Source organism: Leiobunum rupestre, chromosome 2, assembly GCF_980474605.1.
Source record: "Leiobunum rupestre chromosome 2, qqLeiRupe1.1.hap1, whole genome shotgun sequence".
In the NCBI taxonomy this organism is placed as follows: domain Eukaryota; kingdom Metazoa; phylum Arthropoda; class Arachnida; order Opiliones; family Sclerosomatidae; genus Leiobunum; species Leiobunum rupestre.
The window spans coordinates 80,036,367-80,052,257 of record NC_143385.1 but is presented as its reverse complement, the minus strand read 5'-3'; the positions used below and the strand labels follow the sequence as shown (position 1 = coordinate 80,052,257).

At 35.8% G+C, this 15,891-nt stretch overlaps 1 protein-coding gene across 1 annotated transcript; it reads left to right on the top strand.

Annotated features, from left to right (window-relative positions):
* The first annotated feature begins 395 nt into the window (after positions 1 to 395).
* On the top strand, positions 396 to 884 carry LOC149959182 (histone-lysine N-methyltransferase SMYD3-like). The gene has a single exon (XM_090167359.1). The coding sequence runs from the start codon at positions 396 to 398 to the stop codon at positions 882 to 884; it is 489 nt and encodes a 162-aa protein (XP_090023485.1).
* The last annotated feature ends 15,007 nt before the right edge of the window (positions 885 to 15,891 follow it).

The window sequence follows — 15,891 nt, the reverse complement described above, 5'->3', positions numbered from 1 at the left end:
CTCATTTAAGCTAAATAAGTGTATAAATACAGACGACTCAACATAAATTACTTTCAAGTTTTATAGGTAAAAAGATGGGATTTAGTCGAGGAGACGTAATTTGCAGATCCGAACCACTGGTGTTTGCCGTCATCGAAAGCGCAAAGGGAATGTTATGCGACCATTGTCTGAGAAGTAGCAACGAACCCATGATAAACGAAAATGAGTTTTTGCAGCCACTTCAAACTAGACGAAAGCCAAAACGCTGTAGTCAATGCCAAAAGCTTTATTTCTGCGACATCCATTGCCAAAGGAAGGCCTGGTCAGATTACCACAAGCTGGAATGCGCCCGTTTGAAGAAGATTCCGCTGGAAGGCAAAGAACTACTCATGGCTAGACTCTACACGAAGATAAAGATGGCTGGAGAAAGTGGAAGAACCTTATTTCGAGAAAGTGGAAGAACCTCATTTCGAGAAACTGTCGGCTGCTACAATAGGTCGTTCGACGATTTGATGGGAAAGATGTTGTTTGAGAGGATCCAGTATGTAATGTTTGTCAAGTTCTTCCCCGACCTGTATGACCCCAACAACAAAGCCGACAGGAAGCTGCTCTTCAATGTTTTATGCAAATTATTCGATAATTCGAATGTAATACTTGATGGCAGATTTAAAAAAATTGGAGGTGGCTTGTATTTGGGATTCTCAATCTTCGACCACAGTTGCGACCCTGATGCCTACTGGTCCTTCAACGGTAAAACCTTGGTAGTTAGAGCGGTCAAGGACATTCCGCACGATGACGTCAAGAGAATAAGCGTTTCGTACCTGGACATTGCTCTGCCAAAAGCCCAAAGACGGGACTTTTTAAGCTCCAGTTTTACTTCACTTGCCACTGTCACTCTTGTTTGAATGACGAGAAGGAAGCTGCCAGATTCCAAATACTGGACGATCAGAAAGCCACCGACTCAAACGTGGTCGCTCTGTCTAAAGAATTTTACGATTTAACAAATCTCGAAAAATACCAGTCTGAAGGTGAGTTTAGAGTGACGCTGAAGAAATGCGTGGCGCTTTTAAAAAAGCAAAAGAACGTCTTGGGCGAGTACCACATTTGTCGACTCCACCTTCTGGACGTGGCTTTTCGGTGCTGTTTTAATCTGAGTCTGGCGGAAGATGGCATTTCGAACATCTGAAAGTCCACACATTTTACTACGGGGACAATCACCTTGAACACGCATTTTGTGGAGTCGAATTGCTGAATTTTACTTACGAATTGGAAAAGTAAAACACGCGCTTGAATTACTGTCGAAATTATACAATATCTTAAAAGTGTTTTTAGACGAAGACCACCCTGCGGTTCTTTTTGTCAAATGCTTTCCAACCGATTTTGCTCAACGTCGAATAACGCTTTAAATCTATCTTACCTGAACCATCACACGACGGATAGTTCACTTTTGTTGCTGTTGCTCCGTGATAAAGAAGAACATTTTCGTGTATTCATTTTTATAACCTTCTGTTGGTTTTTAATTTTCTATCAGTTAACATAATATTTATAAAATATATTGCAAAACTTAAGCAATTTGCTGTATGTTACAAATATTTTCATTAAACCTTTCATAATTTTAATGTTTGATGTTTTTTATCCGTGGCGTGGTGTACTTACAGATACGATAATTTACCCTGGTAATTTACGCGGTATATTACCCTGGTAACAGTAATTTACAATTTTCTCAGGTAAATTACGAAAATGTTAATTACCCTGGTAATTACCAGGGTGGTAAATTACCATGGTAATTAGTAAAAACTTAACAATCGCTGAAGTTGATAGAGCTAGATATTAGAAAGTAACAAGTTGGCAAGCCAAAATATACCTCTCCTCGGAAGAATTGTCCCTAGTGGTATTAATTTCTCGAGATAACTCTTTAAGATATATCTCCGCAATTTAGAGTTATTTGTTAAAAATGTTATCCCAGTTCTATCCCGCCCGGTATAAAATTTTAATTATAATTAAAATAATTGAGACGAAACGACCAATTTTAATTTATTCAGAATATCATAAGTTAGTTGTTACAACAGTGAGTTAGACGTACTATAACACTGCACAATTGAATTTAACCCTTTTTTACAGTACAAGTTTATAAGTTGAATACATGTATAATACGAAGCAAATTTTAATGAAATAAATATCTACAGAGGGTATTATAACGACCGTTCGCTTTTTGGTTTATAATTATAACGGAATCGGGCTGATTTTAATTAAACGATAGTTTATCGAAATTTTGTTAAAAGAATATTCCCTAAGGCCGCGCGATAAATTTACGAGAATAATTTGCCGTCGCCGTTATATCGAAAATTTATTTGATTCGGGATTGCCAGAACTGTAATGTTGTGGGCGAGTGATTAGAAAATAAAATGGCAACCAGAATTATACAAAATTATAAATTTTTATTTTTATTCAGAACAGTCTATGGAACGTTCTTGATTTAACTTTCATCAATAGCCCAACAATATATATCCCTTCTACGTAATTGTACAGAACTGGTACTTAAGTGTCTAAGACTAGATTTGTCTTAGTTCCTCGTGATTGAAACATAAACCAAACCACACTTACACTTAAGTAAATATTATAAATTATACTAAGTAATTTTAACTAAATTCAAACTACCTAACTATAAAGCTGAGAGCTGTTCGCTACTAATTACTTCCAATCTACTTAATTAGCCTCATAGGTTGAGTTGACAATTTCAAGGGTATAATTAGGTTATTCCAATTCAAAAAAAAATAACAATCAATTTTATCTTACAGCTGACTTGAGTTAGTTCACAATTACTTTAACACTTTCAGTCTTAAGCACGCAATGTTCAGACACTTAAGTCCATTCACTCACGTTCCAAACGCGAAACACAATTTAACTCTTTTCTTGACCGAAGACCGAACATACTAATTAAAACCGCAAAGTTACCTCATAACTTTTGACCGACAGCAGGACCCCGTCCTGTAGTATTTCGTCTGACAGCCAAGAACTAAGAAAGACTAAATGTTCTAAATTGACGGCAACGGCCTTATTTTCCTTTATTTCGTGTTTTTTTTTTACCCCTCGAGATTTGACTAAAGTTCGAAAAATTGAAGAGATAATATTTTTTACCCGGTTTGATTGATAGTTCTCCACACGGTGGCGCTATATTATTACTTTTATATAGTTTCCGCGGGAGTTTTGAATAATTATCCTTTTTCTAAGCGTTATTAAAAGGTAAAAAACCCGCCTTATCACGATGGTTTCTTTACTTTTCATTTTCCTAAAGGAAGTCAATGGCATTGTCACGATGCGACCCGAGTTCAATTCCTGAACACTATCAAATAAATTAAATACTCAGATATTAAATTAAATATAATATTAATATTATTTATAAATATTTAATTAAATATAAGATTAATATAATTTATTAATGTTTAATTAAATATAAGATTAATATAATTCATAAATATTTAATTAAATATAAGATTAATATAATTTATAAATATCTCATTAAATATAAGGTTAATATAATTTATAAATATTTAAAATAATGTAGAATAAATTATAGTACCTAACGTTATAACTTTGTAAATGACATTCGCCAAAGCTGTTTTTTAGAAAAACACCGTAACTTAACAAGCGTTGGTGGCTGAGTGGTTAGAGTAAATCTCTTGCACAATTGGTGGAAACCCTGCCATTGGAAGTTGAGGGGTTGTTAAACACTCAGCATTCGGTCCGTCCCAAAAGTCAACAAGAAAAAGTTGGAGAGAAAATGCACGTACACACAACCAACACTAACATAACACACTCAACACCCACAACCGTCATAACACAAACTAAACATTCACACCCAACACATATACATTAAAATAACGTAATATCCAATAAAACTGCATCCACACTGTCGCGACGGTGAGCTTAAACCATCAAAACCAACCCAACCGCATTGTAATCCGTTAACGCTCACCGTCAAACGGTGGTTTTGCCATCCGTTAGACTTCGCTCCCTAATTCCTAGCAACTGCGAACGCGGCGATTTCAACACAAAGCGTACGCAGTGATTACACTTTGCCCCGAAAATGCGTACGCGTTTGTAGGACACACACACCCACCCACAGACACGGTGATTGTATAACCCCTCCAGGGTACAAAGTACCCTCGGACAAGGTTGGTAAAAATACTGTGTATTATAAGGTTAGCGTATAACGCGGGGTCGGGAATAGAGATATCTGCTGAGAAAAAAACGGGGGAAAAACACGGTTTTTTTCCGGTGTGTGACGTGGCTGGATCCCAGCGAACGATCTACAACGAAAATAAACAGGCGCAGCGTTGCCAGGCGTACCATAATTATGGTACACTTCAATAATTTTACTTCGAAATCTTGGTCGTACCATAATTTTAGCCGTGTACCATATGGTACGCTTTTATGCAATAATTTCCTTAAGATGTACAATATTTTCAATATTTTTTACATAAATCGAATATTATGATTTTTATTCATGTTCAGCCCCATACAAACAAAATTGTCTGGAGCTGTAACTCACAACTAAAGTTACTAAAATCAGTTTGCGGCAGTTTGACAGTTCTGTTCTACTCAGCTCCAGGACGATAGCGCCATCTCTTATTTTTCCCCGAAACACAAAACTACCGACTTCCGCCTCAATATCTCTAAATTAGGTGGTTTTGACTCATGTTTCATGAAGAAAATAATATTAAAATTTTAAATAACTACAAGTTCTTTGAATAAGAGGAAATGCAATAATTTTACCAAGAATTCAATAATTCTCGATCAGGGGTGCAATAATTTTAAGTTTTTGACCTGGCAACGCTGAACAGGCGTCGCGTAACTCAGAAACTCCGCGGTGGGAAGACAGCCGAGCGGGAGAGCTGACTGTAAACATTCCTCTTCAGCCGGCAGCCCGCGTCCGCCTTTTTATAAACTTCCTTTGTGGATTAAAATTCAGGTAAGCATTAATCGTTTACCCATAAATTAGATCCATTATAGTATTACATTTTTACTAGTGTTAAATGGTATAGTTATATAATTATAGTATTTTTGATTATTTTAAACCATGAATTTTATAGCCGAGGCTTAACTTTTAATATTTTAAAGGCGGTTATTTTGAATTTTGTTAATAAAGGCTTGTCAAGTTGTCATGAACTCAACATAATACAGTAATGCACGGATTAAAATGCTCGGTTCTCGGGTGCAATAATTCCTTAATTGTCACCCGAAAGAAGAATTTGTCATACCATCTAGTCCCATCTCAAATAACTATAAGGCAAAAATGGATAACCCAAGACAAAATAAATGTGAAATATGCAAGGATTTGCTCAGAACATTTCTATGAAGAAGATTATCGAAGAGATCTGAGAGTAGAATTGATGAACCCAATACAAAGAGGCTCTGAATACCCACTGCCATTCCTTCAAAAAAGAACAAGAAATGAAATATAGTATAAAGAAAGTGATAAAGTATTAGTAGCGTGTTATTTAAAGTTTAAATATGTACAAATTTAAAACTTACTAAAGTAACAGGAATGTATAGATTAAAATTTTAAATTTAAGGTGTTATATTATAAAATTGGTAATTAAAGTTCTAGTTGATTGTTAATGTAAATTTTGAATATGTATAATTAATATACTTTAAAATACTTAAAAGTAAAAATCTATAATTTGATTAATTACTGCTATTGTTAACAACTGTATCTAAAGGCATCACATTACGTTATATAGTTACTGAATGTATAAAATATTAAAAGCGTTAATATATTGAAAGGTGTCACTTAAATAGTATTAATAATTTAATTGAAAGGTGTTTTATCATTTTACATGCCTGTGTGATAAATATTTCTGTACTTGAGAACTATTTTTGGATTTAGTCTAAATTAAAGTGTTTTATGAAAATATAACTTTGGATTATTTAGATGTAAATAAATAAGAGTTCCTATGGCACGCTGTTCAGGACAAAACTCAATAAAAATAGAGATTTTTGTAAATATGGGGGTATTTTTTTAAATATAAAGCTGTTTTTAAAATATAAAGACGCTTTTAAAATATAAAGGTGTTTTTAAAATATAGGGTCTCTGGTTTTGTCCTTTTTCCATTGGTATGCTTAGGAGAAATGATTTAGGGTGTACTCCATTTTTCCTGCATTGTAGGATAAAGTTTTGGTTTATTTGCTGTCTCCTAATACATAGTTGCAGGAAATAAACAAAAAACTATCCTTGTAGGCTTTAAGCAGTGGCGTAGTCAGAAATTCGTCAAAGGGGGTCGAGGAGGGGTGACAATTTAGTACAGTCAAACGTAGGCCTAATGGGGGCGGTGACACGGAAATCCCCTTTGTCTACGCCAATGCCTGTGAGGTATGTGTTACTTTAGTGCGTTTGTACCTTCCAGGTAAGTAGTACATTTCTTAAACTGGCCTCGAATGTCTTAGACGAATTCGCCTTATATTTTGAAAAGTAATTTATATTTCAAAAACGACTTTATATTTTAAAAACAGCTTTATATTTACAAAAAATATATAAATATTTTTGGTTGAATTTTGTCCTGAACGGTGTGTCATAAGTTCCTTTATAGTCCTAAATTCTTATAAAAACGATTGAAGTTTTTAAAATAGCCGACATAGTTTATACATGGTTTTGTGATTGTAAGCCGCCTCATTATTGTGTCTAGATCGTAGGCGCTTCGAAGAAGGAATACAACTACGTCACACGCGACTGCGACTAGAGGAGCTCCCGATTTTCTGACGGAGAGACAAACCGAAACGAGGAATAATCACCCCTTGCCCTCGGAGAGGTAAAAAGACAAATTAATATTGGATTATATGTAGAGTTAAACATCCGGTACCTGTCATTTTTAATCCCTCGATTAGGGCTGTGCGAGTAGTGATTTTATGCAATCGAGTAGGGTTTCAAGTATTAATAAATTTTTCATCGGGTAGTCGAGTCGGGTAATATTTTGATCGAGACGTGTTTCAAGTATTAATACCTTTTTCATCGGTTAGTCGAGTTGGTTAATATGTTGATCGAGAAGGGTTGTCGAGTATTCGATTATTTACAAAATTTCCTTGTTCGAGTAGTCGAGTAGTCAGAAAAACCCGTTCGGGTACTCGAGAACTCGGGTAGTTAGAAAAATCGTTCGGGTACTTGATTAATCATGAATTCCATTCGGGTAGTCGAGTAATTAAGAAAAATTTAAAATAGCCTACTAGTTACTACTTAAATGGATGTTAGGTAACAACTAACAAGTTAAAAAGGATAAGAATAATTAACATAACGCTAAACTAAAGAACATTTCTCAGGCACTCACGGCAGATATAATTTCGAGCTCTCAAAACCAAAACTAAATCTAAAAAACTTATATACGAAGCCAGCCAGCCAATCACTCCAGGTCATTGAAAGGAATGTTCGTTTGGATTTGTTTCCCCCGTTTTTTTACCCGGGCGACTGGCTATGACAAAGAGATCGTTGTCGAGTATCCGGCGAGTGGTCGATTACCCGAATATGGTCAGCGGAAAAAATAATTCGGTGACTTTTACAGGTGGCTTATTCGAGTAATCAAGTACCCGATTAGGGCAAATTTCTGATACTCGATAATCAACGAGTATTTAAAATTTTCTTATTCGAATTCGAGTTCAAGTATCTGACCTCAAAAATCGTCGGGTGCCCGATGCTGATCGAGTATTCGCACAGCCCTACCCTCGATAGTTTCACGAGAAAGCAACATGTTCAGTCTCTGTTTTTGAGTAGTCTGGTCTGTTCAAATCGTCTTTTTCCCACTCATTTAAATAATAAATGAAGTCAATTTCTAACCCTTATGAGATAGAAAAGAATTAATAAAGAGGTGAATATATTAGTAACAATTGCACATTGGTATCCAAATCAATAACGCACGCAATCACTTCAAAATCTTTTTGATGTTTGCAGAAAGTGACTGTCTTTTCAGCTATCATAGACAAGCCTGGGGGTGGTAATAAATTGGCAGTTTCCACAATAACAGTTGAAACATTTTAATTAAATTAGACCAATTAAATGTATTAATATCTTAGGTACTGATAACCTATCACAGCTATATCCTACATACCTCTAATATTTCTGTCTCAGTACTAATGCTGTCATATATGAATAGTTCTTTCCTTTAAATGATACCTTTCTATTCCTTGGAGTTTGAGCATCACTTTGCCTCAATAATTCAGGAGATTGAGTCGCACCATCGGTAATATTTTGGTTTGATGAGGCTGGTGTTTCAGTAGAGCTCAAAGGTTTAACCATACGTGGAGTTAAAACCTCTGTAAGTGGAATAGGATCTGGGAAATCAGGGGTAGGCCCTTGAAACATATTAAAATGTGTAGAACAAATATGGCTCCATTTAGTGATATTTGCAATAGTTATATCTTTTCTACCACAAGCTAAAATCCATTTGTTACATCGCTCAGGTTCAGTTTTAGGGGAGCGGAATTTAATTAAAAAAAACTCCAGGCGCACCGTTTACACTTTTGGTTTTCGGATTCTCGGTCGATTTGCAAGGGCCATAATAACAACTCTTCACCATTATGTATTACTTCTAAACTAAAACAAAGTAAACATTTAGCAAAAAGCAATGTCGTAGCGGCACCATAACATTTATCACCATTTAAAATGTTATTCAGTTATTAAAATGTCAAAATTTGTATTAAAAACCAATGAAAATAGCCAAAAAGTATAAATATAAATCAAAATAACACTAATTATGGCGTTGAAGTTTTCCAGACTCCTTAGCTTTGCCTTTTACTTTAAATTGTTCATTATTAAGGCTTAGCTTAAAGCCGTTAAAGAAGATGATTTTAGCAAAAATAAAATAAAAAATTCAACCAATCGCAATGAGCCGGAAAAAGCTCAGTCAGCGATACCTCTTTGCGAAGGAGCGCCAAATATTTTACACTAGAGGAAGCTTCACTCTCTATTCCCGGGGGTTTATATTCTTTGTCATAGCTCTCTGTCTGCTTTAGTTGCACAGTTGAAGCATAGTTTCGGTATCTTTCGTGTCCGCCGTCCAAACGAACGCAAACGCACCAATCTGCACAGATTGAAGAAACAATGACTAGATTAAACCTTTTACGTCGGTAATAATTTTTAAATTCAGTAGCTCCCCCTAGCGCCCGAGGGCGAAGTAACGAATGGATATTTCGCGGCAGTGGTGTAACCTGGGGGCCTATTCTGTAAGCATTTGAAATCCAGTTTTCGATCGAAAAATAGATTTCGAATTTCGAGATCTCGACGAATGGTATTCTATAAAGATTATGAATAAGCATAAATCAATGCCAATTGTCGAAGTCGATCTCGACATGGTACAGGGTATCGAGATCGAATTCACGTTCGAATGTTTACAGAATAGCCCCCCAGGGGGGCATAGTGCTCTTAGTACCTCAATGTTATAAAGAAGATTTTTCAATGACACGTTGCGTAAAGTAGTGGAATTTGCAACGGCAAACGTGGAATTAATTGAAACGAGATCTAAATTCAAACACGAAAGATACATTGTTCACCAACTAGTATTAACTTATAGTTTCACGTCAAAATCATTTATTAAAATAGTATTAAGTTGAATCCCAACGATTTCACAAAGTGAACTGAAGACTTGAATTAGGGAGGATTATTGATTCTGAAACCAAAATCCTTCACTTTTTGTGGAGATTAATTACGAAGCTAAAAAAACTTTTCAAGATAGCAAACTGTGAAGACAAAGCAGAATTTTTTTATGTAATGCACGAAATAACGAAACCTAAATAAAAATTTCTTTGGATTGTGGGTTTCCAGTGGTGAACCAGTGACCATTTCATGACGCAAAACTTGTAAAGTGGCAATGATCCGATTAAGAAAATAATTCACCGGAAAACTTAAAACGGAAATTTAGAAACTGTTGAAGAATTCACTGAAGGAAGCTTCCTCGCGTAAAGAGATTTAAGCAATAAAAGCTGCCAGAAATGCCACCCAGATCGGAAGGATGAACCAAGTTCAAAAGGTGAAGAAACCCTTGAAAGGTTTACTAAAATTGTGAAAGTTCCTAAGATATCTTATCCTCGTTTTCATTTGTATTTATTGTAGATGGAACATCGTTTTGAACGTCAAAATTTAATTCAAATTTATTTAATCAATAAATTAAAATTAAAACCGGTTCAAATAATCTATTATATGTGTTTGTTTTGAAAGTGCTATGTTTTAAATGAAATAAATAAAACCTTATTAAATATAAAATTACCATTTTATTCTGAAAGTTGCAGGGTTTATGGATTTAAATCTAGTGGAGGTCAATGACAAAAGAAAAGAAGCAATAATTATAGAATGCCTATCCTGTGCAATATTCAAGTTTTTAGTTTTAAAACACAGTTCATAATCACAACTGGATGAAACATATTTGAATAAAGTGAAAAAAAATATTTCGAAAAAAATAAGTATCAAATGTCATTCAACTTATCTCCTACGCAAAATTACAATAAAGTTATCTCTAAAATAGAAAGCTTTAATTATGGTGTTTAAAACTAAATACATTTTTATATAATATTTTAATTGGAAAATCATTTTATACAGAAAAAGATTAAAATTATGGGGAATAGAGTTTTCGCACAAGTTCGAGTAAATTACTTGACATAATAATGAACGTCAACTTCGTACACGCCGTCGTTAAACACGGTGAATTCAGTCAACAGTTCAGTGCCGGCCTCTAATTGCAAAAGTCCGGAACCCACACCCGCTTGCTTCAACTGACAGAGAATGGCTTGCCGAGGAACAGCAGCGAATTCCTGGAGCAGAATTTGACAATCTTCACGAGAAATCTCGCGGAAGCAGCCGGTGTCCACGTTGAAAACCGTGACGTGGTTTCCGGTAACGTGTTCAACGCGAGCGCGGAACCAAATTTCGTCTTCGGGGCTCCAAGCGGCGCAAAAGGTGTTTGGACACAGCTGCCCCGCGTCCAAGTCCATCGACTCCAACTCGCGACTGTAATAGTTTTCGAAAGAGAGTATAGCGCTTTGGAAGGCGTTTGCCGGAATCTGGCAGTAAAAGTGAATTTGAGAAACCACCGTCGTAACGACCACTTTCAGTTTGGCGCCGACTTCCACCGCGCTCTTCTCGACGAACGGTTTGGACACATTCGCGATGGTTTTCCACCGGACTGACGAATCGGTCAATCCGAAGATGTCCGACAAACGAACGGTGTAGAGGGCATCACGACCGGAAGGACCGTCGACGATTTCGGAGAGGAACCGTTTGTAGAAGACGTCTTCCCGGAATTTATCGTCCAAACTCTCGATTCGCAATCCGCTCCGCCAATTAGATAGCGCCATTTTGATTCCTTGACGAGGAAGGAGCTGGAATTTGGGCGGCAAAGGTGCCACATTCTCTCTGCGAACTAGCTGAGTCTTTCCGTAGTCTACCAACTTGACTTTGACTTTCCGCTCCAAGATGGTCAACACTTCCGCTCTGTACCAAAAGCCGTTGGTAGTCAGGTATACTGCGCACGGGCTGCCACAAGCAATCTCTAAATGTGGATTTTGGTTCTTTGGTCGCTGATAGTACTTGTTCAATTCGTTCGACAATTTAAACAATTGGGCTTGGTTGTAGAGCGGTTGAGCGTAAAACTCGAAGGGATTGACTACATAAGTGACCAGTATCTTGAACGACGAGTTCTTCATCAGGCGCATTGTTCGATATTTCCGGAACGTAGTGTCACTCTCGTTTGCTTCCGGTAAATGGCATCTGTGGGTTGCGTTGGTTGAGGTCTTCTCAACCGCCCCAGATTTCAAGAGGGAGTTGAAAAAATCCGCGTTTCTGATCTGATCAGTTTCCTGCGAATGGAACCAGTTATTATCCTCAAGCGTGCTTATTCGACCTTATACAACAAGATTGTTTTAATATAAATATTTATATCTCTAATCTGGAAATAAGAGCCTATTTTAATCCGCGTCGACTGTGCTTCATTTTCAGTCTAGACGGATACTTCTAACGTAAGCGTATATTATAAACTTGTAATATCACGACAGAATATTCGGAGGTCGAAGTTGAATGAGAGAAATAATTTTGGAGACGATTCACCATAAAATGTGAACAGACATACTAGGGAAATTTTGGTGACGTTTTGGGGGTTGTAACAATTTATTGATCGGCTATTTGGAGAATGCCAAACTTAGAAGTCGAATTATAAGACGGCTTTAAATTTTTGTGGCACAAATCCTTTGAATTGCGTAATGAATATCATAAACTGATTTCCTCCGCCAGATTGTTTAAAAAATCTTGTATTCAAAATTGCGCTTCTCTATTTCAAAACTATGATTATTAAAGTGCTTAATCATAAGAAAATAAGTTATTTTAAAAAAAAGTGTCTTTAGGCGCTTTCACTTCGCGTGGTTTAAGAAAATAAATATCTATCGGGAATTTCCAGTGAAACGTCGGCACAAATACTCACAAGGAGAGTGAGTTCGTGTTAAGACGATCTGAAGCGTTGCTCCTAATCCTCCTCTTGCTCAAAAATGAGCTCCTTACCATAAAGAATCAAATCATTCTGGTATCTCATTTGCTCTCTAAAACTAACCTCTTCTAAGGCTTTTAAAGCGAACGCGGCTAGAAATGGTTCTCGTCTCTCTCGTGGGCCGTTGGAAAATTCGACCCTGACGTCCGCGGATTGCCCCAATTGAGCCACTATAACCAAAAAAATATAGATACCGTCTTGGTTTCCCTAATTTTAAAGGATCATTGCTTTGTAGATCGACATTTCATTTTTAAGGTCCAATTTGCCCTTTCGGCACCCTTGCTTAAGATTGGTCAACCTCTTTAAAATGGCATACGTGACTTTTAGAGGAATTCTCTCACTTAAAAGTTTGTATTTTAATAGCAAATTTCAATTTCACCATGCTTCTGGATTAATGGATTCTGATTCTCCGTTGTCCGTGTGGTCTTTGGTTTGTGGCGTCGGGGAGCAGTACGACTCCGTGGCTCGAAGACACTTTGGCTGATATTTCCACAATCGTCGGGAAAAGGTGCCGTTTCTAATTGGGATCAATAAATTAATAATTTGCGATGAGTTCGAGGAGGGTAACAGAGTGTGAATGAAAATGTTCTCAGGAGTCCAATTATAACGGCAATAATAAGCACCAAGAAGCCCAACATTTGAAATTATTGAGAAATTGGAACGTCCCAAATGAAATGTCCAAATAATTAACAAACTATTCGCGGCGAACAAACCAAATCATTATAACTTGGTCATTTAGGAAATAGAGTTTTAGCCTTCTTCCTCGTAATTTAAAAAGGCTTAAACAATTTTCCAGTTTCAATAACATTACCACCATTTGTCGGTTTCAAACAAATTGCACTGAATAAGGTAGATTGATCTTAAAAATAAAATGGGACCAAAGAACCATCCTGACCAATTGCAATAAAATAAAAGCGCGTGTCAATAATATTGGAGTTGGCTCTACTTGTGGTATTTGAAAATACCTTAACATTATTGAAACTGGCGAATTGTTAAGTTTCAGAATGGCTTAAGCCAAAGAAAAGCAGTTTTAAAGTATTTATAAATTTTTAAATAAAAACAACAAGGACCTAAAAATTAACCTTTTAATTTCGAAACCATTGTACCACTACTAAAATTTAGCAAACTTAACCTTGTGACAACACAATTAATCATTTTAAAGTATAATTAAACGATAAGTATTTTAAAACTAGTTTCGACTAGTAACTTACATGAAAACTGTTCTCTTCAATGACTTCTATTTTAAAGTTGGCCCCTCAAATAATATTTTAAAATAATACTTTCGTTCGAGAATTGTCCGAATTTAATAAGATGGACTGCAGCGTTGTCCTGCCTGGGTCAGTCTCGCCTAGATTGGTTTTTAAAATTCTAACTCTTGGACTTTACCTCAGTCCCTTTGCTAACTATGACTCACTTTTCGACTAAACCCTGATACAATTAGAAACCATATGAACTTGAGTTGTGATAAAGTCCAAAGATAAGACATATTTGTATCACGGAGTATCCCCGGGACCCCACAAGAGGGGGAGGGGGGGGGCTGAAAATTATCGCCAAACTGATAACGTGTTTTAGAAACGTGATTTCCAGCGTTACTTGCCTGAATTTTTAAATTTTCATGATTTTGTTGAAATTTGGGAATTTCCAGAATCATTTCATTGATTATTTTTAAAAATTACTAAATTACAAAGAATTTTTAGGATAACTCGACTTTTCAAGTTTTTTCTTTTGTATGCATCCCACGGATAATATTAATGATGTATTTAATTATTTCAATTATTTTTAATAAAATGGAGATTTTTAAATTATTTCTAAACGAATCAGGATTTCAATATGATTTATTGGGATAACCGTGTAATAACTTTGATTATTGATTATGAAAACTTAATTTGATGATTTGAGGACCCAGCTTTCATCAATTCATTTGTAATGTTTTACAGCTACGGTCACTAGGTTTTATGATGCGCTAAATCAGGAATAACTTTCTCAACCGAAGAATGAAGCGAGCAAAATATATCTGGGGATGACGTCACTTCTTTCTTCTTGAGTAGTTCCACCACCCAACAGTAGAGGGCGCGGCTGTGCTTTAACACGTGGTTATGGGAATTTCACGCGAATAAAGAAGTTGAACGACGGATCCTAATACCTTTTATGAATCATAAATTGGAGCTCAATGCTGTAGCGATCACACTCCACAAATTGATGATTAGTGAAACTTGGCAATAAAGAGATACAATCACGAAAATTTTAATTTATTTTATTTAATTATCGTTTATTATAAATATTAATAACTATGCTTAAAAAAGTATCTTTAAGAAACCTAATATTGAACGTTATTGTTTTTCAAAGAATGAGATCTGAAAATGAGCCGGTAGTGTGGTGCTTATCATATACATTTTAATATACTCAAATAGGCAGCAGCCTAGCCGCTGGGGTATTCCATACCCACCCTAAAGTATCAGTCGTGTTTTTTAATAGGTTTTCATATATCTTAACCATGGTTATTAAACTCAACCTTTACAAGTACAATATTTATAATGTGTTTTAGTTTTTATGGAAATATTTTTGGTGAAAACATTATTAACAACTTACATGTACATTATATATTTTAAAGTAGATCGTTTTAAGTAATAGGTTTAATCATTATCTATAGATGCCTCCCCCTTTGTGTCGTTGGAAGTTTATTCTCGCAGCGGTTTTCACTTTCCGGAATCCAGAGTTAATCTTTTCTACAAAGACAGCTAGAAGAACTTGAAATTCCGCGGCGATGAACGAGACTCACTAGTGATTCTCTATTTTATTCCACAACAACACCAAAATATAGATTATTGTCCAAAGCTGTGGCGATATACTGCTCAGGAAAAAATTATTTATAATCCCGATGCTAAGTTTTAATCACATGCCTTAACTATAAAAAAGGATTGGTCACCTGAGAGGCGAGATATTTGTATTTATGTTTTGCTTATTGGAATAAAAGAGTGATTTTGCAGCATAATGAAATGCTATTTCTTTTGTATTTTATTTACGTCCAATGTATACAAATCCGAAGGCGTGAGGATCTGGTTATCAACAGTTTTCTGTGGAAGGGCACGAGCTAACAGTCTTTTCCGTGTATCGGCTATTCCGATAGTCATGGCTAGTTGCGAAAAATTTCAATCGCCTTCAAGGAAGCAAAGATTCATAAGACTTCTGTTACTTATGTTTTAAAAAATACATGTGTTCTTTTAAACTGAATTTTAAGGTGATGTTTTTCTGTATACCAAATTCTTTTTGTGTAAAGGTTCGTACAATTTGGAGTCAACCATTTTGGGTAATTAAATGTTTATTTCCAACCCGGTAATGAACTCCTATAATAAAGTCTTATGCATCAGTGAAGAATACAAAGAATTTAAAAATCCCG